The sequence below is a fragment of the Leptopilina boulardi genome, unplaced genomic scaffold, assembly GCF_019393585.1.
Source record: "Leptopilina boulardi isolate dan_hultmark-lab unplaced genomic scaffold, ZJU_Lbou_2.1 LbouV2_1, whole genome shotgun sequence".
Taxonomy (NCBI): domain Eukaryota; kingdom Metazoa; phylum Arthropoda; class Insecta; order Hymenoptera; family Figitidae; genus Leptopilina; species Leptopilina boulardi.
The window spans coordinates 1,571,892-1,595,411 of record NW_026137640.1 but is presented as its reverse complement, the minus strand read 5'-3'; the positions used below and the strand labels follow the sequence as shown (position 1 = coordinate 1,595,411).

The window sequence follows — 23,520 nt, the reverse complement described above, 5'->3', positions numbered from 1 at the left end:
ATTTTTTTCAATTTTACAATTGGATAAACTTTTTATTGAATCGTTTTTTTTTCAGTATTTTGGAGAAACGGCCCACAATCCGGAGACGAATCAACGGCCAAGATTGCGATCGCCTGAGAGACTAACGCAGAAACAAAAACGAGCGATCGGCATGATTCCAGCGAATGCGGCACGTGCAAGACAGTCCTGGATTTGTTCGCCTCCTGGTTCGGAAAATCAGGGCACTGTCTCACATTATGGCTTACGCAAGGATTCACTTTCCCTATCCGAGGATCAAGCAATCGCGAATGAATCCTCCACAGCCTCGGCACCTGCTCTTTTACAAAGAAAATCACTCGACGATAGAACACAAAGGAGAGCCTCTCCACCGTCACTCAATCAAAAGGAGGCTCCCCTTGATCCAACATTGCGATCTAATAGGTATTTAATTTATTTTTTCTCCAATTATTTTCAAATTAATATATATAATTTTTGTTGTTATGAAAAATTTTTCCTTTTAGGTACGATTTGCACGACAGAACGCGACCTGAATCAATATACTCCCGAACGAGTAGCGATCGAATCTATGATCGAATACAGGATCCAATCTATGAGAGAGTTGTGAATCAAGACACGGGTGCATTTTCCGAATCATTGGATCGGCATTGTTTTCCAGTTGTTGCTCGTGCGGAACAACAAGTTATTGTTCCCATGATGAATCGTAGTGGTAAACGTGTTGTGGCGCGTCGTGCAAGTGAAGGTAGCGGTCCAATGAGTGAATCTGATTTGGCAATTTATGGAAGTATCAATACATTTGATTCACGATTAAGTATGGGTTCATCGCGTAGAGATTCATCGCCTGCAAGTAAAGACAGTAGTCTATCATCATTTGATTCAAATTCAACACTAACTGGTGGTAATGAGGGTTTCGATAATTCCTATATTATGAATCGTTTAAAAAAAAGTGTCGAACAAAAAGAAGAATTTCTCCGTCGACCAAGTCAACCAATTGGTTATTTATCAAGTGAAAATCCAAGTGTAATACAACGTGAATTTTATGCGAGACCACAAAAATTACAAAGACAAGTATGGCCACCTAATGAATTTCATCAACAAATACAACAGCAACAACAACCACAACAAATAACACGACAAAGACCAATTGGATATCATGACGATAGATTAAAACCGCTTACTCGTGTATCTCGTGTACAAAATTCAATGGATTCGGAACTTGAATACAATGCAAATTTACAACAACGTATTCGTAATGAACAAATTGAATCTAATCGTGATCGTTTTTATGCGATTCCATATGACAATAATAGTGCATCAAAGGAAAATAATATGATTGCAAAAAATGGTGAACAAATGAAAATGAATGCAAATTCAAATACATCAACAAGTAGAAATAGTCCTTCGAATAAAAATCCTTTTATCACAACTTTAACGAGAATTCATGAAAATGTTGCCAGTGCTATTCAACAAAATCAGGATGCAAGAAATGGAACATCATCATTGCCATCGTCGCCTGGTCTTGATAAAAAGGGTAATGACAAATTTCCCATTCCACCGCAGGGATTGCAAATTGTTTCGAGGCGAGCAAAACAATTTGAATTAGGAAAATTAATGAGCGATGATGATGAGCCAACGAGTGATCGAACGAATCTTTATAAAAGTGAATTATCACGTTTGTCAAATAAAAGAAGTGTGCCGAATGTTGCCGTTAGAAAACGTGAATTTGAATCGAAAGCCGAAACACAGGAGCCGAGGCGATTGACCAGTGGAAGGGAAAGCAAATCACTTGATGGAGGTAAGGAAACTTTTCATTTATTGCAAAATGATGTCACAATTTTTAAATCTTTTTTTCTGATAATTCAATTTCAATTTTTTAGTATATATTAAATTGTTTTAATTGATTAAAAAAATTTGACATTATTTTCTATATTTTTCTCATTAAATCATCGAGGCACTAATTTTGTCTATTAATATAATCGAGCTGTTTGGAAATTTGTTGGTTTTCGATTGGATTTACACATAAAAAATAATTATCATCTAGGTAGTGGATTATCCGGAAACAGAATCATACCCATTGGCAGCAAGTACATCCATTGTGAACCTCCAACTGGGTATAGGAACCATAAAGGTAGAAGGGTCTTCTAAAAATTGAAGAAAATTCCTATTTTATCAAATTTTTTTCTCGATCCCAATCCTCTGTTTTCTCTCTCGTTTGAAAATTTATTTTTGAACGTATCTGTTTGTCGCGTTCAAAAAAAAAAAAAAGTAAAGAAATTCTTCAAAACTTTTTCCTTCTAAAATGCTATTTTCTTTTGCATGGATCCTCCAATTATTTAAATTTCTTTTCATTCTAAAAATTAACAAAATTCTCTCCATATTCTCTTTTGAGTTTCTCTTTCTTCAGATTGGTGTATTTTTCCATTTTTGTTATAAATGTTGTCTTCGTGATTCGCTGTACAAAAAAAAAGCTTGATATCCCTCGATTTATATATTATTGAAGGGAGAGCAATTTTTCAAACGGAAGAACATTTTTTTTTTTTTTTTTTTGACAAAATCCAATATACTTGTGCATGTTAAAGGCATTAAGTTTGCAGGATAGTAAAAAGAAATTATTTTCAAATGAATAATAATATTCGAACACTTTTAATTAAATGTAAAAAACAAAATTTTTGTTTATTTTTTTTATTAGAAAAATTTTGTTTTCGGCATAAATCGCACACTTGCGATTGCCTGTTGCATTTGGATGTGAATATTAATTATTATAAAAAAAAAGCTGTGAATATTGCCTGATGATGAAATTGACAAAATTTTTTTTTGTTTTGGTCCTGAAATATTGAGAAAAAAAAATAATCAACTCTTCATCGACAGAACCACCTACGGAAATGGAACCAGTACGATTAAGAGCTCGAAGCAACAGCGCCGATTCATGGGGTGCCGTGACTGATCCTTCCGGAAGGAATGCCAGACATACTTGGCAAACCGAGTCGGAAGAGAATTTAGAAGAGAATTACAACAAAGCAAAAAGACAAGACAGCTATTTGAAAGCAATCAGATCCCAAAACGGTTAGTTTTTTTGTTGTTTTTTTTTTTAAATATCAAAGTAAATTAAAAAATTCGATTAGAATTTTTTTTTATCTAAGGAAACAGATTTTTTGGTATTTTGTATCTGAATTAATATGTGTTTTTTTTTTTAATTTAACGAAAAATAGATTTTTTTCGTGAATTAAAAAAAAATTCATATGGTACAATTCACATATGTATTAAAAAATAAATTTTGTTTTTAATATTTATGAAAAAATTAGATCATCGACAGAATGCAGCTTTTAAGATGAAGTCATCAGAATCTGATAGGACGAAATTTCCTTTCCCTCCATTAGCAATTCCAGATGTAATTCCTGATTTCGATGTCCCACGAACGACCCCAATGGTTACTATAAGTCCACCCACGCCAGTAAGACCAAATAAATTGGCAATTCTTAATCCTCTACGCCCTCTTGAAAATCCTGATGAATGTTACAATGGTCACTACAATGATTTGAATCAATCCACGCAGAACGATTTGGATAATTTCGATGTCATGAAAAATTTAGGTCAGGGTCCATTTTACAAAAAAAAAAAAAAAGAAAATATATTGCCCTTGATGTGACTGAACGAGCTAACTCTCTTTTTTTGCATTAAACGCGATTTTTATTTTCAAATATAATGAAAGTAACCAATTTTATATTTAAATACGTATAGACTAATCAGTTTTGTTTTTCTTAAATTATTATTTAACTGGTGTTTATTTTACATATTCTCAGCCTTTTTTTTGTTTTGTTTGATTTTTATTAGCTTTTCAATATTTTTCTTTATTTCATCTTTTATTTAAACAAAAATATTTGTTGAGTTTCTAAAAAATACATGTTAATGTGATGTCATTAATCTTATGCTTTGTTAATAACAAAACTAAATTTTTGTGAAGCTGAAATTTTCGTGTGATATTACTACATTGATTAAAAATACTTTTTTTTATGGAATAATTCAGTTTCATATATTTTTGTCTTTGTTTTTTGTAACGTTACATTTTTCTCTGAAATGCAGAAATTAACCTTTGAAATTTCGTGTTTTTATACTTTGATTTAACATTGTTTTTTTTAATTAACACTAAATTTATGTGATAATTAATTGTAATTAAATTGTATTTTCTTCAGGTTCGAATGAAGATGCGGATAGTAATGGGGTTGTCAGACGACAGAAGAATGCTCAGATCAGTGAGTATTTTTTTTTAATTTTTATCTGTAAAATTATATTTTGAAATAAATAATATTTAAAATTATCAGAATTTTTAAATCTTTCTTTTTTTGTAATTGTAAATAATTTTTGTACTAACAGGTGATGAAGATAGGACAACAAGACGGGTTTCTTACTTGAAAGCTACTTGGGGCGAGCGAATGCACATTGATAGCGATTTAGAACTTAGTGACACTGAACCAGTTCAATCAATTAGAAGGTAATTTTGTAATTTGTTTTCTTTCATATTTTTTTTTGTTTTCTTGAATGGACTATATTTATATGTAAAATGGCATTTGTGGAGATTTCAGCAGATTAATCTGCGAGTAAGTGGTTTCTTTTTTTTTCTTTCTTTTTTTTTTTGTCTCTGTTTTTTGCGATGTCTTTACTTTAGGAATTTGGAAATATCAATGATTCCAGTTCTCATAAACGTTGGCGACCACCATTATTTCCAAGCGATATTGCGCCACTTCGACGCCTCTTCGAGGAAATGACACAGGGCGTTTATTTGCCCTCGCAAAGGCATCGGTGAGACGAGAAAAGGTTCTTAATAATAGAAAAGAAAACAAAAGCTGCATCCGTAGTCGTCAATCGTCGCTCAATGTCTAAAACCGATCGCCGCTATAGTTTTTTTTATTTTCTAAAATAATGACAATTTTACAAGAATTTTCGAGACTTCATCAAAAAAAAAAAAAAAATTGCATATTTTTATTTATTTTTTTTTTTAATTTAACAATTTTAATCAATCTATTTTTGGGGAGCACATGATGAAAATTCCCCAAATGCTATTTGACACAATTTTCTAATGCATGTAAACGATTTAACATTTTTTTAAAAAAAAACTTGTGATAGAAAAAAATATTTCTGATTTTTAATTAGGAATTTTTTTTAAAAATAATTTGTGGAATAATTAAAATTTTGCAATAATGGATGAAATTGAAATTTAACTGTATGCTAATAATAATAATTAACAAAATGAAGTCTTGATTATTCATAATTCCCTTTAAAATTACGATTCGATTTCAATAAATTCTTTTTTTATGATCAATGTTTTTAAAATTAAATTTATTTACAATGTAAAATTGAATCGTACTTTTGAAGTGATGTCCTTAGGTGTTGTTTTTTATATAACGTTGTGTGCGTAGAGTAGCGCGGTATTTCGCATAAAATTAACGTTTCGAGTCTTGTATACGCATAACTTTTTGGTTATGGTTTTGAATAATAAATAAATCAAATGTATTAACTCGTGACAATCACGAACAATATTTTTTGCTGCGCAATAAAAATCACTCACATACACAAATTAATTATAATATATCGATTGTGTGTGATTGCATTACACGCGGTAAATTGTTTTGTGACGCACTCCACTATACAAGTACAATGACATTTAAGAAAAGGAGAGAAAAAAAAATGGAGATGTTTACAGAGCTCCGTGAATTGCATATAGTTGAAGAATAGTTACAGTAGTTGATTAATAATTGAGTAAAAAAAAAAAAATAAAAACTCAGGTAAGGAGGCAGTGTTAAATAAAAGAAAACGCTTTTAAATCAGCGCTCTTTTAAAAAGACTACATACGTCTGTTAGATAAAATAAATGCAATAACGAATTACCGATCTTGTAAGTGTTAGTTAATATATAAAATATATGTGTCGTCAATAGAATGTAAAGCAAATGCACTAACACGCTTGAAAAAAAAGCCCGGATGCTCCGCTTGTGTTAGTGTTTCATGTGAATCATTTAAATTCACTAACTTATCTGATGTGAGATGGCAAAATTTTTTTTTTATTTTTGAAAATAGATCCTACTTTTTAGATTATTTTCAAAATAGATTTTGTTTTTTGTTACTTTTTCATTGCTATTATTTATCATATAATAATAATAATAATTTGGACAATATGCTAAATTATATTGTTTTTTGTTTTGAGTAAAAATTTTATTATTTTAATATATGTATGATTAAATTGTGATGAAGGTGTTATTAATTTATTGCGTGAGAGTGTCGGGATCTCATTGAGTAAAAAATGCATTCAAAACATGTGCGAGATTTCCGAAAGAGGTTTTGAGTTTTAATGAGGAGAGTTAATGAGGATTGCGAATTTTCTTTTGTAGGAATAGCATCCTGGGCTCAGTTGGCTCCAATAGCGGCAGTGGGACACCCAGAGACGCAGAACCTATCGAACGAGAAGGATCTCTTCACGTTAAATTCACTGTGCTCGATGGCAAAGTAAGTATATATTTTTTCATTCTTACAGTATTTTTTTTTTTTTAATTTTTTATTTTTATAGCTGATTTTACTAACATGTTGATGAAAATAATATAATTTGAATTTTTATTTTTAGCGATCTACCGATCGTTCCTGGAAGCAAGTTTGGGGCGTTCTTCGCGGTCATATTCTTTATTTTTATAAGGATCGACACAGTCAAGTAAGTTATTTGTTTATTTATTTATTTTTTTTTTAATTAGATATTTATTTGAAATTATCGAAATTTGACATTTTGTAATATAGTTTTCTTTTTTTAATTAAATTGAAGTGAATTGAGGAAAATAAAATGTAATTTTTAGAGCCCATCTACAAACGGCGAAGGCGATACAGTACCAAGTGTAGATACGCGATGTGCCTTAGTAGATATCGCGGACGATTACACGAAACGAAAACATGTGCTACGAATAACGAATTCCACAGCAGAAGTGCTCTTGCAAACCGAGGATGCTGCTTCTATGGCTCTTTGGTTGAGAGCGTTTAAAATTTTCGCTACCGAGAAACATACTGTAAGATATTTTTTTTATCTATTAAAAATTTAATTTTTAATTAAAAATGTTTAATGTTTTTAACAATTATTTATTTTATAATTTTTTAATTTTATTTCGAATTTATTTATAATAATTTTGAATTTATCACTAGGATACAAGCACAAATACAGTGAAACAGCCAGCCTCACCTCAAACACCGGGACCAACTTCAAATACAAATCAAAGTGGTGGACAACGATTGAGTCCGTTGCCAAGTCATAAAGGAATCAGAAAATTGACATCGTTTCGAAATCGTTCACCCACGGGTCAATCGCCAGTCAGTAAAACACGAAAACCAAGTCAAACTGTTGAAAATTTACCATCACCAAAATCAAAAACTTGGAAAGGAAGAATGGCGAAACAATTTAGAAAAATGCATGGACAAGCTGGTTCACCATCATCACCAACAGCTCAACTTCCTCCCGAAGGAGCGACTTTTAAAGTTCCACTGGAACTTTGTCCGCAGGTAATTTATTTTTATTTCATTCAATTTGAGAAAAAAATCATTTATTTATTTTTCTAAACATAATTAATTAATTTCAGTCCTCATTCTCGGAGTTTGTGCCTTTGATCGTAGAAATTTGTACAAGCATTGTCGAAGCTCGAGGTCTTGAAGTTATTGGAATTTATAGAGTGCCTGGTAATACGGCTGCAATTTCTCAATTAACAGAAAGTGTAAACAAGGGAATTGAAAATATCAATCTTCAGGTATGTTTTATTTTTTTAAATTTCAGTTAATAAAATAAAAATTCATTTCATTTTCAAGTTGAAGAAATTTTTTTCATTATTTGCACATGAAAAAAAAACTTGATTTTAAAATTAACACTGAAATTAAATTCTTTTTTTTTAATAGGATTCAAGGTGGACTGACGTCAATGTGATATCATCTCTGCTCAAGTCTTTTTTCCGGCAACTTCCAGATTCACTTTTAACGGCTGAACTCTATCCAATGTTTATTGATGCTGATAAAATAAGTGATCCACAACGAAGAATGGCGACAATTCGAAAATTACTAAGAGATTTGCCCGAACATCATTTTGAGACACTCAAATATCTTATGTATCATTTGAAAAAAGTCGTTAATCATAGTGAAGCCAATAAAATGGAAGCAAAGAATTTGTCTATTGTTTTTGGACCAACTTTGGTACGACCTAGTGGCTCAAGGGATAATATGGTAACAATGGTTACTGAGATGAAACATCAATGTACAATCGTCGAAAGCTTGTTAAATAATGTTAGTATTTTATTTTTTAAATTTATGATTTTATTCTTTCCTGGTATATTTTTAACGATTTATATTTTCAATTCTAATTTTGATTACGATTTAACAGGTCGATTGGTTCTTCTCAGAAGAAGATTTAGACGATTTGAGCAGGCTCTCAGTAAATTTGAGTTTACCAGCGGATGACAATGAGAATGAACTAGCGAATCACAGTCTCTTATTAAACAACATTCAGAAAGTTGAAGGTATTTTAATGAAAAAAATTTTTATTACTCGTACTAAAGACGTAACGAGTTTTTCAATATTCCAAAAAATTGTTTGTGGCACTTAATTGTGTGGCTATCATATCCGTTTTTTTCTCTTGAAGCTTACATGTAATGTTCATTTTTTACTTTTGTGTTATTCAAATTTCAACATTCGTAGTTAGAAATCAAAAAAGAAATGCTTGTGCATTGTAAAAAAAAAAAAAAAAAACTGAAAATGACCAGTTAAATGTTTTTTCCCCTTTTTTCTTGATATAAGTGTAATTTTTTCTGGCAAATGCACATTTTAGTGTCCACTCTCATCTCGTTACCATCTTTTTTTTATTATTATTTCTTATTCTCTCATTGCTCTCTTATATACTTTTCTAAAACTTTTCCAAGTTTCCAGAAAAAACAACTAAGAAGAGTAATTCTGAGTCTTTTAACATCATTAGTTGCACATTTATTTTGTTCGCTTCTTTATTTTGACACAACAGGCATGCGTGAAATGATCACAGCTAGGGACATTGTATCTTCAATCATATCCGCAGCTAATAGGAAGATTCAAAGGAGGAGAAAAGGACACGAGGAACCGGACAATGATGATCATGAAGAAGAGAAGGTAATTTTTTTTTTTTTTGCATATTTCGTAAATTTTTCTTTTAAAATTCGAAAAATTAAAAAATTTCTTTCTTTCAGTTAAAAGGAAAACAGGAGGAAAATTCACCGACCGTTCGACAGAGTATGGCTCTCAACGATCGACAATGCACCGTCAGTGAAATTGTTCAAATGCACGAAAATAAAGGACGTCCATCAGAGCGATTTGAGAACATCACCACCACCACCGCCATCACCGCAGGAAATGGAAGTGGAAACAACAATAGTCCTCCAAATAATACGCAAAATTCACGGGGAAAATATTCAAAAAATTCATCAGCTAATCAAGAACAAGAGCAACAGCAGATTATTAATCCCCAATCAGAAATAAAACAACCATCGTCGAGTGAAGTTTCTTCTGTGAATTTAGATACAATATCAACAGTTTCAAATAATTCAAATGACACAAAACTAAATAATGATGAGGTCGCTATTCGTACGTATACGGGATTAAGTGCAACGACACAAGAAAGAATACGAAAATTCGAACAGGAAACAATGACAATGTTACAAAGGGATCAACATCGACAGAGGCGCGTTGCCGAAAGAATTGAAGAAGAACGAAAGAGAATTGAAAAAGAATGGCAAATTGCAAAATCAGAAATGGAAAATGACGATATTTTAGATACAATTGCCGATACAACTGTTACGCCGAATTTTCTCTCGGATCATCATCGATTATCAAATTTAAACGAAAGACTTAATAATGTTGATAGAACGTCAATTGATTTAACTGATTCTCATGTGAGATCAAAATCAAGTACAAGACCAATTCCTTTATCAATTCAACAACCACCGACAGCAAGACAAAAAGCTCAAGCCAGCTCTCAACTCAGTAATATTTTAGGCGAGAAAATGAATAACGGAGTCATCAAAAAATTTAAAACGGATAAAGAGGTGATATTTTGTTCCTATTTTATATTTCTTCTTACAAAATATTTTCTATTTCTTTAAATTTTAAATTCTATTTTCAGCAGTCACCGGATTCTAATCTTTTGGCACCGACTCGCTATGGAAGTTTAGACTCGCTGCATGAGATTCACGGCTATTCGTCTTCATCGCCCTCACAGCAACATCGAGGACTTCCTGGAGATATTTCTGATGATGGTCAGTATTGTTTTTTTGATAACAATATTAATCGCCGATTTTATTTTACTTAACCCCCCCTCAAAAAAACGCTTTTTCTCCTTCAGAGTTTAAAAAAAGCGATTTTTTTTAAATACCGGATGCGTGTTTTTAGAATTTGTGTTTTTTTCCCCTATTTGTTTCTGTCTTAACTGCTTTGACATTTTTTACACTCAAAAATCTATCGGAATAATTTAAAAAAAATTTTTTTTGACTTTTTAGTCTATGAGAAAATAATCAAATAATAATAATGAAACACTTTGACGCATCTTGGGAACTTATCCGGAAAAATCGGGATTTAACGTGTAAAAAAAATCATTTTTTTTTTCATGTTAATTTATTCTCTCTGTGCATTTTTTTTCTCTTTGTAATTTGCTTCTGACGATCGGTGAGTGTAGCCGGATCTTGTTTTCTTCACTGGACTCAGAAGATTCTCACTATTAACAAAAAGCTTTCTAGGTATTTGTTTTCTCTTCATCATCACATTTTTTTAGTCGAGAGATTTCTATTAAGCATTTGAAAAAAAATACAACATCATTGCAATTATCGAGAAATCATATTTTCGCTATGTTTATATCCTCGTTATAATTTTTTTCCGTTTTCTTTTACTTCGCCAAGGGCTGATATGCTTAAAAAAAATAATTGTTTCATCACGCAGAGAATAGGAATTTACAATCTTTTTCTCGAGCATTATGTGTCGTTTTTGACGCTATACTTTTTTTAAGGCAGGAATGAAAAACAAAAAAGAATTTTTTTTTACTTCATGAAGCACTGAACGCTTGAAAATTTTTATTTACACTTACAAAAATGCATGTCAAATTGCGTTTGATTGAATGTTTACAATCGCTGACAAAAAAAAAAGTGAAATTTTCGATTTTAATTATTTAATAGTATACTATTAATTCAATTAGTTGTTAGTAATTTATTAATTAAATATTTTGTATTTATAAGTAATTAATTTATTTTTATTATTTAATTATTAATAATAAAAACTACTATTAATGTTAATTAATATTTACCTAATTGATATTAATGTAGTTATTGAAGTAAATAATTAATTATTTTAATTGTAAGTAATTTATATTTTTAGTACTTCAAAATTTGATCGCTTTTTTTCTTTAATAATTTAATTCTATTATGTAGAAATTGTTAAAGAAATTGAAATAGGAATAGTTTCAGGATTTTGTATCATCGCGAAACAAAACTTCGTTATAGATAATTTAAAAATATAATATTTTTGTTATTTTTGTGGCTTCACTGCTTGCCTGGCTAATGTTTTTGAAAATTATAGAGCTCCACGTATTTTATTTTTCATCTTATATTTTTATAATTCATATATTTATTATTAGAATATTAAAAATTAAATATTTAAAAGATTTTTGTTTTAATTAATAAATTTACGTGGTACTCTAAATAAAACATGTAGTCTCATCAATTTTGTGCCTGCGCTCTAATCATTTTAAAGAACGAGCATCTTTCTTGTTTTTTTTGTGTGTATTAGTGGATCAAATTCTAGAACTTTATGATTCGACAAAAGGAGATTTTTTTAAAAATAGAAAATAAATTAATTATTTTGGAAATTAAATATCTTTTTACTGTTTCTTAAATAAATAAAAACTCGAGAAAATTAAATATTTTCATAAAATTTAAAATCTGGAGTTTTAGAATTTTATTTTTTTTTGTAAGTTTAAAAAAGTTTTAATGAGAAATTCAAGTCTTGACTTTTTTTTTGTTTCTTAAATTGTGAAATTTAATTTACAATGATACTTATGAATTAAAATATAAATAAATAAAAATTTCAAAGAAAAAGGATACAAATTATTAAATTGAAAATTAATTGAAGAAAAGGAAAAAAAGAGTTGATTTGATTTTGTCGTTTGAGGTAAAGTTCTATGGATAAAAATTTCTTATTGTGTATAAATTGGCAATGGTACAATTGATGATGGGATTGAAACGGCGTAGGCATGCAGCAAGTCCGGGTTTTTGGTGCTACATATCGGCCCATCTACACAGTGCCGCAGGGGCCGCTGCCAGTGGCACCCTCACGAAGACACCGTTCCCAAAATCAACACCAACAACCTCAAATCCATTCACAACAACAACAACAACCAATTATCCCACCTCCTTACCAATCATCATCCCAGCAGCAGAATCAGCAACAACCACAGCAGCAACAACAACAACAACCACCACCTCGACAACACCGTCATCCAAATCACAGCGGCCTTCGTCACAGTTACAGTTCCTCCAACCAGGGATTCCAGAGTCTGGAGACGGTGCAGTCGGGGTATCCTCCAAGATTGTAAACCGAATTCTCAGAGGTAAATCGCGGAAAGCCGACAAAAGTGATGAAAAAAAAAAAAGATTTGCCTCGTACGAGAATGGCTTTTCAAATATTTCTACCGTTTCGTTTTTTTTTCTTACACGCACACATGAGAAAAGTGCTTGTTTGCTGCTGATAATAATTACGTCCTTTGTCTCAAGCTTAGTTGACCTTCTGGAAGTTTCACTGAAATATTGTAAAAAATTTAATTAATTATAAGAAACTTCCAGTTGGTTTTTTTTGAATTTTTTTTCCCGCCGAATTCTGTCGAATTTTTTCAGGATCTTAATAATTATGATTAGACTTCATAAAAATGAGACAATTCAAAAATCCTGCATCTCATCAATTTGAATTTGACTAAAAATTTTTTTATTTCCTTTTTTTTATAATATTAATTTTCTCACAATCTTAACTTAAATCTTTAATTGCTTATATAATACAAACACTTTTTTGCAATAGCTACGTTTTTGACAAAATTTTTCAATTAACACATGTACTAAATTTGTATAAGAACTTTTTTTTTTTGTCTGAAGACTTAAAATTTAACAAATTTTATTATTTTTTGAACTACATAGTTAAATTAATTTTGTTAATTCGGATAAAAATTGAGATGAAGTCTAGATCATTTTTGTATTCTGTTGTTGCTGTTGTCATTGTCGCTGTTATGAAAAAGAAGAAAATTGCTGTTTGTCCTTTATTCTAATTATTGCTCTTATGATTTCAGGAATGAACTCACGCAATTAGCTACAAGCACTCAAACTTCTGAATTTTAATTTATTCCTTATTTTCGTTTTTTTTTTTTAATCGTCACTCGTTAAAAAAATTTTACACCCGGGAATTTTATTATTTTGCGCTCAATAACCGATCGATCAAGGCTTTCAATGTTTTTGTCATTGAGGTGATTCTTTCACTATTATAGAGAAATGTGAATTATCAAAATATTTTCTGATTTCAGGTAGCGATCTTTTGACCAGCCTCACATCAACTTTCGATCGCAAATGGAAATCTCTAGTGAATCCTGCAAATCAATCTCCGTCTTCTGTTGAAACTTCGAGTATCGCCAATATTAATACTCAAGTCAAAGAAGAAAAACCCATCAAACGCAATCCAATTAGGCATTCATCGGAATATCGAGATCCCAGTTTACATAGATCGACTGCTGATAAAGGAAGATCTCTTCACTCAAAAACCGTATGTTTCATAATTATTTAAAAAAAAAAAATTTTATTTCTTACTATTTTTTTTTATTCATAGGATGTTCCCGAGAAAGACTCGGACTCAGGAATCGTCGATACAACCGATTCAAGTGTAACTGACTTGCCGGACAATGATCGTCACGTATCCAATAAAAAATCACAGGAAGATAAAGAAGCAACGTGCAGTACATTTCTTGACGCAAGCGAAAAAGACGAATCATTGAAATCTTCTTCAATCATTGATCAATCATCGCCAATGAGACAAAAACGCGATACAGATTCCACAATTGATTCACAAAACAATCAATCATCAACAGATTCTCCTCATCACGATATTGAACAATCAAGAACTGAAAATTCCACATTATCATCAATTCCAAAAAACGATGATCCTTCATATACAAAAAAATTGAAAAAATTTGAAAGCATGAGCCAATCGGAACCACGATCACGTTTAAAACGTTCCGAATCATTAAATAAACGAACAGAAACAGTGACATCAAAGCTCAAACGTTCGGAAAGTTTAAATAAACATTCATCCGATCGACCGCTCACATCACCAAGTAATGGAAAATTAAAACGTTCCGAGAGTCTCAATAAAAATTCAGATCGTTCTATATCACCAAACAATAGTAACAGTAAATTAAAACGTTCTGAATCATTGACAAAGACTGAGAAAACTGAATCTAATATTAGTAAACGAAGACAATCGGTGAGAAAAGAGAGTGCAACGAAATTGAAACGAAAAAATGGAATGCCCGAGCGTTCAATAAAACGGCGACACACTGTCGGCGGTACAAAGGACTTTGATAAAGTACATTGGCTTGATAATAAACTTCAAACTGAAGCGGAGAAAATAATACGTAATGATAGTAAAACAACGAAGAAAAGTCAGTTACGCACCAGTTCGCCAGATCTCAGCAGCAATCGATTTAATCTCGTTGACACCAGTTTTCTTATTGAAGTTAGCTTTCGTGGACCCAGTAACGTCGTGTTTAATGTTACCAACACCCGTCCCCAATCGCTCCCCGACGGGAGTCTCACATCGAAAGTCTACAAAGTGCCCCTAGAAAGTCACGTTTAATAGAAACATCATTTTAGTTCGATTAAGAATGAAATATTTCAAAAATGAAAAATCAATTCTTTCAAAACGAGCCAAAAAATAAAAGGACCAAACTGCTGCAATTTTTTTTTTACTTAGCGACAGAAATTGGACATAGGATATTATAAATTTTTTCAGGTGAGATCTTTTTTTTCATTTCTTTTTGTTAAAAATTAATGCTGGAAAATTGAAAAATTGCGAAAGAGTATAAATTTATTTCTATTTAAAAAATATATCAAAATATTTGAAATATATATGATATCAAAAAAATATATATAATATATAAGTTTATTTAAAAGAAATTTAAGAGAATACTTATTTTTTCTCTTTTTTTTTTACTGATTTAACGAGACGTTTTCTTTTCCATGAAAACTGAGAATATATAAATATTTTTCGTGAATTTTATGCAATTTTGAAAAATTGCCATTTTAAGAATGTGAATATTTATTAATTTATTATTTTTAAATAAAAATTCTTTACGATATTGTGCAAATTTTCAAAAAAAATTAATCTATAAATAATATAAAATTATAGAAAAATATGATGATGATAATATCATAATGATAAACAAATAATATAATTTGTTTTATAGTCTTTAAAAAATTATTATTTTAATATTAATTATATATTATAAATAATGTTTTGTTAAAATTATTTGTTTATATAATATTGTTATAAATGAAATATATAGTATAATAGTTATATTTTGTTTTTTTAAAAAAAGGAAATCAGTAAAGAATAAATTTTTCTGCTTTCGATTTTTCTTTTATTTCCAGTATTGATTATTAGCAAGGAATGTCAATTTTTTAAAAATATTTTTTTTAATATTCCATAGTTATTTTTATTTTATGAATCAAAAAGAAGAAAGGAAATTTTTATTTATTTCAAAATTTATTTGAAAAATTCGACAGATATTTTTTTAAAACAATTTCTTGATAAAACGTAAATAATTATAAAGTATTAATTTTGTTTTTATCAGAAGTTAATAATTTTTATTTTTATAAAACTTAAAATTAAGTTTTTTTTTTTGCAACTGAAGGATGTTATTACATCAACAAAAAATATATAATTTTAAAGTTGTTAGAAAAATTTATTTTACAGCAGAGATTTGATATTTTTGTTGTGTTGAAAAAAAGGAGATAATTTTTTTATTTCAAGAATTTGATTTTTTTGAGTTTATATTAATCTTAAATAAATATTCGAGGCTCAATTATTTTTTAAAAAATAATGCATTTGAATTTGAAGATTTCGTTTGGCTTTCGATGTTATCGAATATATTATTTCGATATATTATTATATTATAATAATTTTGACAATATATTATTATATATATATTCCCTTCGTGGAAAAAGAGAGCGATATGAAAGTGAAAATTGTAAGAATTATGTCTTACAAATATCTACACATTGTCAATTATCTACACATCATTGTGAATTGTGATCGTGCAATTTTTTTGTACATATGCTTCATATTATTATTGACGATTAGAACGATTAAGGTAAAGAGTTATCATTTTTTTTTCCGCTATCAATGTGGATCATTAAAAAAAAAAAAAAAAAAATGGACTCGACAAAAAAAAGAAAGAGAAACCTTTCTCCGCAAGAGTGAGTTGACGATAAGAATATGGGTAAAAAAAATTAAAAGGACCCAATAATATTAATAATAATAATTGATATTTGTCATTCAGAAATTTCGATACGTGATATATGTCTAAGGTTGAATTTATATTTTATTATCATGATAATCATTTTACGAATGCGATAAATTCGCGCTAGTTAGTAAGCTTAGATTCAATTTACGCTCTACTATCCCTTTAAATAATAAACTTCATTTCGAGACTAGCATCTGCGATTCGACATTTAGATTGTTCATATACGATAGATAAAATTGTTGGAAATTGTAAAAATTTTAAAAAATATTTTTTTATTTTTTTTTTATAAAAAAAATTCTGAAACGAAGTAACATTTACATAGTATAAGCTTTTTTTAATTTCTTCGTCTTCTTCTTCTTTCCTTCTGTTTTCTTCTTTTCTTGTTTTTTTTTTGTTTTCTTTTCCTCTATAGTTTTTCTTATTCTTGTCTGTTGTCTTCATTTTAGAAATGTTTAACATTTTTTTTTAAGATGTTTAAGATTTATATACGAATTTTAATTAGTTTTATTTTAATTTGTTTATATTTAATGTTACTTCAATCTATATTAATCTTTTGTAAATAGTTAAACGTATCTATAAAATTTTTTAAATTCTTTTAAAGAGACTTAATTTTAATTATATGTAGTGTTATTTTAATTATTTAATTACTAATGTTTATTCAAAGTATTAATAATTATTATTTTCTCTTTTAATAGAATGTATCAATAAAAATTTTATATATTTTTCAATTGTTAAAAAATGACACGAAAAAATGTATTTTTTTCTGAAGAAAATAAATTTATAATTCAAAATCAAATAAGTATTAAAGAAAACTTTGAATTATTAATTAAAATTGTGTCATTTCAAAAATTTGAAGAATTTAAAGATGAGATTAGTTTATATAAAAAAGGGAAGAAGAAGAAGAAACGAGAAATTTGTAAAATTAAAAAAGTAATAATTATAAAAAGAAGTAATAAATAATAAGAGAGAGGAATGAAAGTGTATAAATATAAAAAACGTTTTTTCTATAAAATCTTTACAATTTCCAGTATTTATTTAAAAAAAAAAATGTAAAAGAGAAAAAAACTCAAAAGCTGTCGAATATGAACAATCTTAAGAAAAATTAAAGAAAGACTTATCTTGAAATCTCATAGAAAAAAAATTGTATTTCAAGTGCCGCAAAGAAAAAAAAAGAAGAAGAAGAAGAAGAAAAGACGTTTTTTATATAATTATGGTTAATACAGAGGAAATATATAGCTTTTAAAGCTAAGCTAAAATTTCATTGTTGGCACTGATAATCATAAATAATGGCACGATTAAATCGGATGAAGCGATGAAGCTATATTTAAACATATTTTAATAAGCAAAACGTTTATCGAAAACAAAAAATTTATATATTATACATAAAAGACAGAGAGTGTTATTAATGAAGAGCTCCTTGTGGTTATAGAATTTAAGAAAGTAGTTTCATTTTTTTTTTTTTTTTTTTTTTGAAAAAATAAGAGAAGAAAAAAATTTTTTTTTCTCTGAATCGCTAATCGCTAGCAAGCTCGATGTAATTTTTTTTCATATATCATAGGGCAGCTTATTATACCGAGATTTGCTTAGCATTGTGCACAAGACAATTATTATTAATATATTATGTACGTAAAAAGAAAAATATTGATTGCATTGCCCAATCAGTCAACTCTCGTCCTTTTGTGAGGGTTTAAAAAAAAAAACGTAATGTGTAAATTTGGCATGTTCACGATTTAATATCTAATTTGTAAATAGATATACGCGAAGAATCTGTTTAAAAAAAAAAAAAAAAAAATTCTCTTTTTGGGAACGATAGTAATATGCTATTTATTTCTAAATAATAGTGATTGTGATTGTATTATTTATAATTATCTATTTAAGTCTGTTGTTTTCAAGTTTCGGTGATGTTGAACAGAAAATATTGAATTTGTACATACATAAAATAATAAATAAATAAAAATCTTCTAGAATTTCTTTTTAATTAAATTCAAATTTTGAATTTAAAATTCCCGCTGAAAATAATTCGTTACTATGTTGGTACTACTGTAGATCTCGATTGCAGTGTGCTGTGAAGTTAGTTTATTCCTATTGGAGGGAAAGGTCAGAACTTGATCATCAATCTTTTATTTATAAAAATTAAGTTTTTAAATGATTTCATTAATTATATTTTCAAAATGAATGTGATTCGAATGGGAAATAATAAAGTTAGACCTGTTAGAGGTCGAGGTAGAGGCAAAGGAAGAGATAGTCTTTATTGGAAGCCTGGTATTGATAAATTGATTACCAATCATTCTTTTGGTCAACCAAAATATCGTTAGTAAACAGCTTTTAAAGGTTAATTTAACTGATTATTGTTTGTCTTTAATTCTTTTAATTTTTTTTTTATTCATATAGAATCTTCTGTTAGCGAATCTTCTCGAGGTTTATTTAACAATACACAACCGTCATCAAGTGTTGTTAGAACTCCAAGCACTAATCGTCGAATTCCAGGAATTCCAACCTCATCCTCTAAAATAAGGAGTTCTGCGTAAATTTGAATTTTTTTTTCTATTTTTAAATGTATAATTTTTCACAATTTTTTCCTATTTATTTATTTTTATTATAGCTCTACAAATCCTCAACAAACATCATCTTCTGATCTTTTGGATTCCACTGTTGTTATGGGTAAAAAAAAATTCGAAACAAATCACTTTTTTTTTTAAACGAGAAATGTTTTTAAAAATTTCATATTTTCGATACAAAGAAAGGACTATAAACAAAAGGTAAAATTATATTATTTATTTATAGCTATAACAACAGGAAGAGGAGATGCAAGATGTGAAGTGGGAATGGCGGCAATAGATGTTAAATTTCCTCATTTAATTATCAGTCAAATAAGTGATACTCAAACTTATACAAATACAATGACAAAAATTCACTTGTTTAATCCTGTCGAGGTATTTTTATTTTTTTGACATTTAAATTATTTACTTTTCTGTTTAATTAATTAATAATAATATTTTTTTATAATTATTCATTAAATTTTTACTAAAATATATTTTAATTTTTTATTTCTATATTTATTAATTACATATATATATATATATTTTTTTTTTTTTTTGTTAATTGTTAGATTTTGATGCCAGATACAATTTGTGGAGAAGATGATCCACGAAAAACATTATACAATGATATTAAATTGAGATTCAAAGATATTCAAATCACGCCTGTTGGGCGAATGCATTTTAACGAAGAAAATGGATTAGATCGTATAAAAATGCATTGTAGTACAGAATTCTCAAGAATTGAATTATTTGTCAAAGAAAAGTTAGTTATTTAAACAAAATTTTAGAGTTAAATTTTTCTAAAAAAATAAAAAAAATTATTTTTTTTTCACAGATATTATGCACTTGCTACAACCGCGGCTCTTTTGAAATATGTCGAACAAATTCAGCGAATAATCTATGAACCAAAATCAATGAAAATCGAATTTCAAGCATCTCAGGGTTCAACTATGATAGGTATAAATATATATTATTCTTTTTTTTTTTGTTTATAAATAATTTTTGTCTAATTTTATCAAAATAATTAATTTCTCTATGATAATTTTAGATGTCGAAAGTGCAATAAATTTAGAATTAGTTTCAAGTCAAGGTCCTCAAAGGAGTCACAATCTTTTTTCATCTCTCGATAGATGTGTAACTCCAATGGGAAGACGACTTTTACGTTCATCACTTTTGCAGCCACTTTGCAATCGTGATGCAATTTTAGAAAGACAAACATGTATCTCTGAACTTGTTCATAATAGAAATCTTCATACGCTTCTTCAGGTAGAAATTGAAATTAAAAGATTTAAAATTTCAAAAATTCGATTCTTGATTAGAAATAATTTTTTTTTTTTAGCCAATTATAAAACAACTTTTTGGTGCTGATCGAATGCTTGGACTTTCAATGCGAACAACAGTTACCAAAGATACAATTGAATCTGCGGAAAGAAATTTAAATTATATTTTACTATTGAAAACATGTTTGGATGTAATTCCTCAACTTGCTGACGCGCTAGATAAAGCAATGTCGCCAAAATTTGTGAAAATTCGCGAGGTTCGAAAAAATTTGTTTTAATTTAAAATTTATTTATATATTTTTTAATATAAATGAAAATAATTTTTTTTTTTGCAGAATTTAAAAGATCCTCGATTTGAAAATATGAAGGAACAAATTTTACATATTGTCCAAAGCGACGCGAAATCTGTAAACGGTTATACTTCTGCGAATATGCAAAGATGCTTTGCCCTAAAAAGTGGAATAAATGATATGCTTGATGTCGCTCGACAAACCTACTGTGAACTTATGGAACAAACGACAAGTAAAAAAAAAATATTTTACTTTTCTCAATTAAGAGAAAACAATTTAATTTTATTCGCTAAAAAATAATTATATTTTCATAAAACAGTTTTAGTAGATTCACTCGCTCAGGAATATCATCTTCCGTTAACAATCGCTTGCAACGCATCTTTAGGATATCACATTCAAATGCAAATGCCAAAACAACCAAATTTTAAAATCAGTGATCTTCCTTGTATTTTCATAGAGGTTTGTTACAATTTTTGAAAAATTATTATTAAAAAAATAATATTTATATATTTATTATTAAAATTAATTAATAATTAAAATTACAAAAAAAATATTTAAATACAATCTAAAATATTAAATTAAAGTAGAAAAAAAATGAAGTAAAAATAATTTAAAAATAAAATTGATTCTAGGTGCAAAAGAAACGAAACATTCTTAACATGACAACGTATTTATTAATGTCATTAAGTCAACAATGTAAAGAGGCTCGTAACGATTTACATATCATGAGTAGTTGGTAAATTTCAAATATTTTATAATTGAAAAAAAAATTTCATTTTAATGGTTAAAATTAAATAATGATTAATTTTATACAGCATTCTCGAAACGTTAATTAACAACTTGAGAAATCAAATCGGTTGTTTGTTTCAACTTAGCGAGGATATTGCAGAATTGGATCTTGTCATGTCCCTCGCGAGAATTAGTTCAATTCCTGATTTTGTGAAACCAAAATTTGCTGAAAATTTGCGAATTATTGAATCTAAACATCCTATTGTCGATCTTCTTGCCAATCAACTTCCAAGACCAAATAATATTGTAAGTTGAAATAATTTAAATATTACATTAATTAAATTAATAAATTTTAATTAGAAATCAAAACTAAAAATGGAAAAATTAAATTTATACAGGAAGCTTCAATGGCCTATAATTTTTGTAACATAACTGGACCAAACATGAGTGGAAAATCTACATATTTAAAGCAAATTGTACTTTTACAAATTATGGCCCAGGTAAATTAAAAATATTAATTATTCCATTGATGGTTTTTTTTTAATTTTTACATTTTTTTTAGATTGGTTGCTACTTGCCAGCGAGGGAAGCCACTTTACGAATTGCAGATAGAATTTTTTGTAGACTGTGCCCTACATACGAGGATATTGAAAGTAACGCATCTTCCTTCATTCAAGAGGTGAATTTTTATTTTTATTTTATAAACTACATTTTATTTTCTAAAATTTTGAATTAATTCCATAATCTTTAATAAAATTTTAATTTATCCACAAGATAAGAGAAGTCGAGTACATTTTACAATTCATCACTCCAACGTCTTTGGTTGTTTTGGACGAAATTTGCAGAAGTACTAATGGCGAGGAAGGTGCGCCTCTTGCTTTCGCAATTTGTGAATCGCTTCTTCAATCAACGGCTTTTGTTTTTAATTGCACTCATTATATTAACTTGACTAAATTGACAGAACTTTATCACAATGCTGTCAAGTAAGTTCATTTTTAATTTCAAATTGTAAATTTAAAAAATTGATTATTATAAAATAATTAATATTAATAATTTAATTTTAAATATTTTTATTTGCATTGTGATAATTCTAGTTATTATTTCGTGTGCGAACCAAATGAATTGGATAAATGGGGATTAAAGTACACATATAAATTGAGAAAAGGAATCACTAATGTCGAAAATTATGGAATTTCAGCTGCATCTGCCTCTCGTCTACCAAAATCCATAGTTGACAATGCTAAGAAAATTGTCACCGAAATTGCCCCGCATTTTAAGGTAATTGCTACATTTAATATTTTGGTCTTTGTTATTATTATTTACATAATCATATATTTATTTGTAATAATTATTTTAAACAATTAAATTTTCAGCCAGTTCCACTTGTTAGAGCACCAAAACTATCCTGGGAAAAGGATTGTTATGATTGTATTGCTAAATTTGTGGATTTAATTATATCTGATGAATTTACTCTCGAGAATGTACAAAAAATAATTGAACCATTGCGTGGTAATAGAAATTTAAAAATGACCAAGAACAATGATCTTTTGTATAGTGTTTTGGAGAAAAATTTTCAAAAAGAAGCACCAAATTATCAAAATATCGTTGATAAATCACAAATTGTTTCCAATGCTGGAAATTCTAAAATCATTCAATGTAATCCCGATTATTTAAATAATATTATTGTTTCCGAGACTGAAACTTTAAATATTCATCATCAAAAATTTCAACAAATGGACGATAATTTTTCCTTTAAAATTCCCGCCAGTCCATTAATCATTAAAAATAAAAGATCTGATAATAAAATAAATCAAAGGAACTCAATTCAAAATTCAGATATTGAAATTTGCACAAAAGGAAAAATAAACAATAAATTTAAATATATTGATAAATCTCTCGATTGTCGTAGAAATCGTACATTACACGAATTTGGTTTTTCGAAGAAAAAAATGGATAATAAATGTACATCGCATTTACAAAAATCTCCCAATTATGATGAAACAACGAATAACAGTTTCAAATCACAGGTATTTTATATAATTTTAATATAATAATCAAAAGCAAGGAATAACAAATCTTTTAATTTTTTTTTTTTCGAATTTTC

At 28.4% G+C, this 23,520-nt stretch overlaps 2 protein-coding genes across 16 annotated transcripts in view; both read left to right on the top strand.

Moving 5' to 3' along the window:
* The window catches only part of LOC127276895 (uncharacterized), a 65,827-nt gene extending 50,429 nt beyond the window's left edge, over positions 1-15,398 (top strand). For 6 of the 15 annotated variants that reach the window (XM_051297632.1, XM_051298246.1, XM_051298073.1 and 3 more), the window contains 22 exons: positions 56-420; positions 501-1,792; positions 2,039-2,125; positions 2,866-3,060; positions 3,300-3,587; positions 4,188-4,247; positions 4,369-4,486; positions 4,687-4,794; positions 6,379-6,493; positions 6,609-6,692; positions 6,832-7,038; positions 7,172-7,525; positions 7,603-7,767; positions 7,913-8,293; positions 8,391-8,526; positions 9,021-9,145; positions 9,223-10,077; positions 10,155-10,287; positions 10,704-10,764; positions 12,268-12,626; positions 13,584-13,819; positions 13,883-15,398. In XM_051297632.1, the coding sequence (XP_051153589.1) occupies positions 56-420; positions 501-1,792; positions 2,039-2,125; positions 2,866-3,060; positions 3,300-3,587; positions 4,188-4,247; positions 4,369-4,486; positions 4,687-4,794; positions 6,379-6,493; positions 6,609-6,692; positions 6,832-7,038; positions 7,172-7,525; positions 7,603-7,767; positions 7,913-8,293; positions 8,391-8,526; positions 9,021-9,145; positions 9,223-10,077; positions 10,155-10,287; positions 10,704-10,764; positions 12,268-12,626; positions 13,584-13,819; positions 13,883-14,908 (6,750 nt within the window). In that variant the 3' untranslated portion in view covers positions 14,909-15,398. Of the gene's footprint in view, positions 1-55; positions 421-500; positions 1,793-2,038; positions 2,126-2,865; positions 3,061-3,299; positions 3,588-4,187; positions 4,248-4,368; positions 4,487-4,686; positions 4,795-6,378; positions 6,494-6,608; positions 6,693-6,831; positions 7,039-7,171; positions 7,526-7,602; positions 7,768-7,912; positions 8,294-8,390; positions 8,527-9,020; positions 9,146-9,222; positions 10,078-10,154; positions 10,288-10,703; positions 10,765-12,267; positions 12,627-13,583; positions 13,820-13,882 lie in introns of those variants that run through there. The other 9 variants (XM_051297764.1, XM_051297710.1, XM_051297839.1 and 6 more) reach the window with 9 other exon arrangements.
* A 235-nt stretch (positions 15,399-15,633) lies between these two features.
* Positions 15,634-23,520, top strand: part of LOC127277580 (uncharacterized) — a 10,528-nt gene continuing 2,641 nt past the window's right edge. The window contains exons 1-17 of the mRNA XM_051298869.1: positions 15,634-18,887; positions 18,969-19,101; positions 19,180-19,238; positions 19,362-19,510; positions 19,687-19,880; positions 19,953-20,074; positions 20,166-20,383; positions 20,457-20,654; positions 20,733-20,919; positions 21,007-21,146; positions 21,320-21,423; positions 21,503-21,722; positions 21,815-21,916; positions 21,979-22,095; positions 22,191-22,399; positions 22,511-22,694; positions 22,790-23,443. Coding sequence (XP_051154826.1) covers positions 18,749-18,887; positions 18,969-19,101; positions 19,180-19,238; positions 19,362-19,510; positions 19,687-19,880; positions 19,953-20,074; positions 20,166-20,383; positions 20,457-20,654; positions 20,733-20,919; positions 21,007-21,146; positions 21,320-21,423; positions 21,503-21,722; positions 21,815-21,916; positions 21,979-22,095; positions 22,191-22,399; positions 22,511-22,694; positions 22,790-23,443 — 3,129 coding nt within the window. The 5' untranslated portion in view covers positions 15,634-18,748. The remainder of the gene's footprint in view (positions 18,888-18,968; positions 19,102-19,179; positions 19,239-19,361; positions 19,511-19,686; positions 19,881-19,952; positions 20,075-20,165; positions 20,384-20,456; positions 20,655-20,732; positions 20,920-21,006; positions 21,147-21,319; positions 21,424-21,502; positions 21,723-21,814; positions 21,917-21,978; positions 22,096-22,190; positions 22,400-22,510; positions 22,695-22,789; positions 23,444-23,520) is intronic.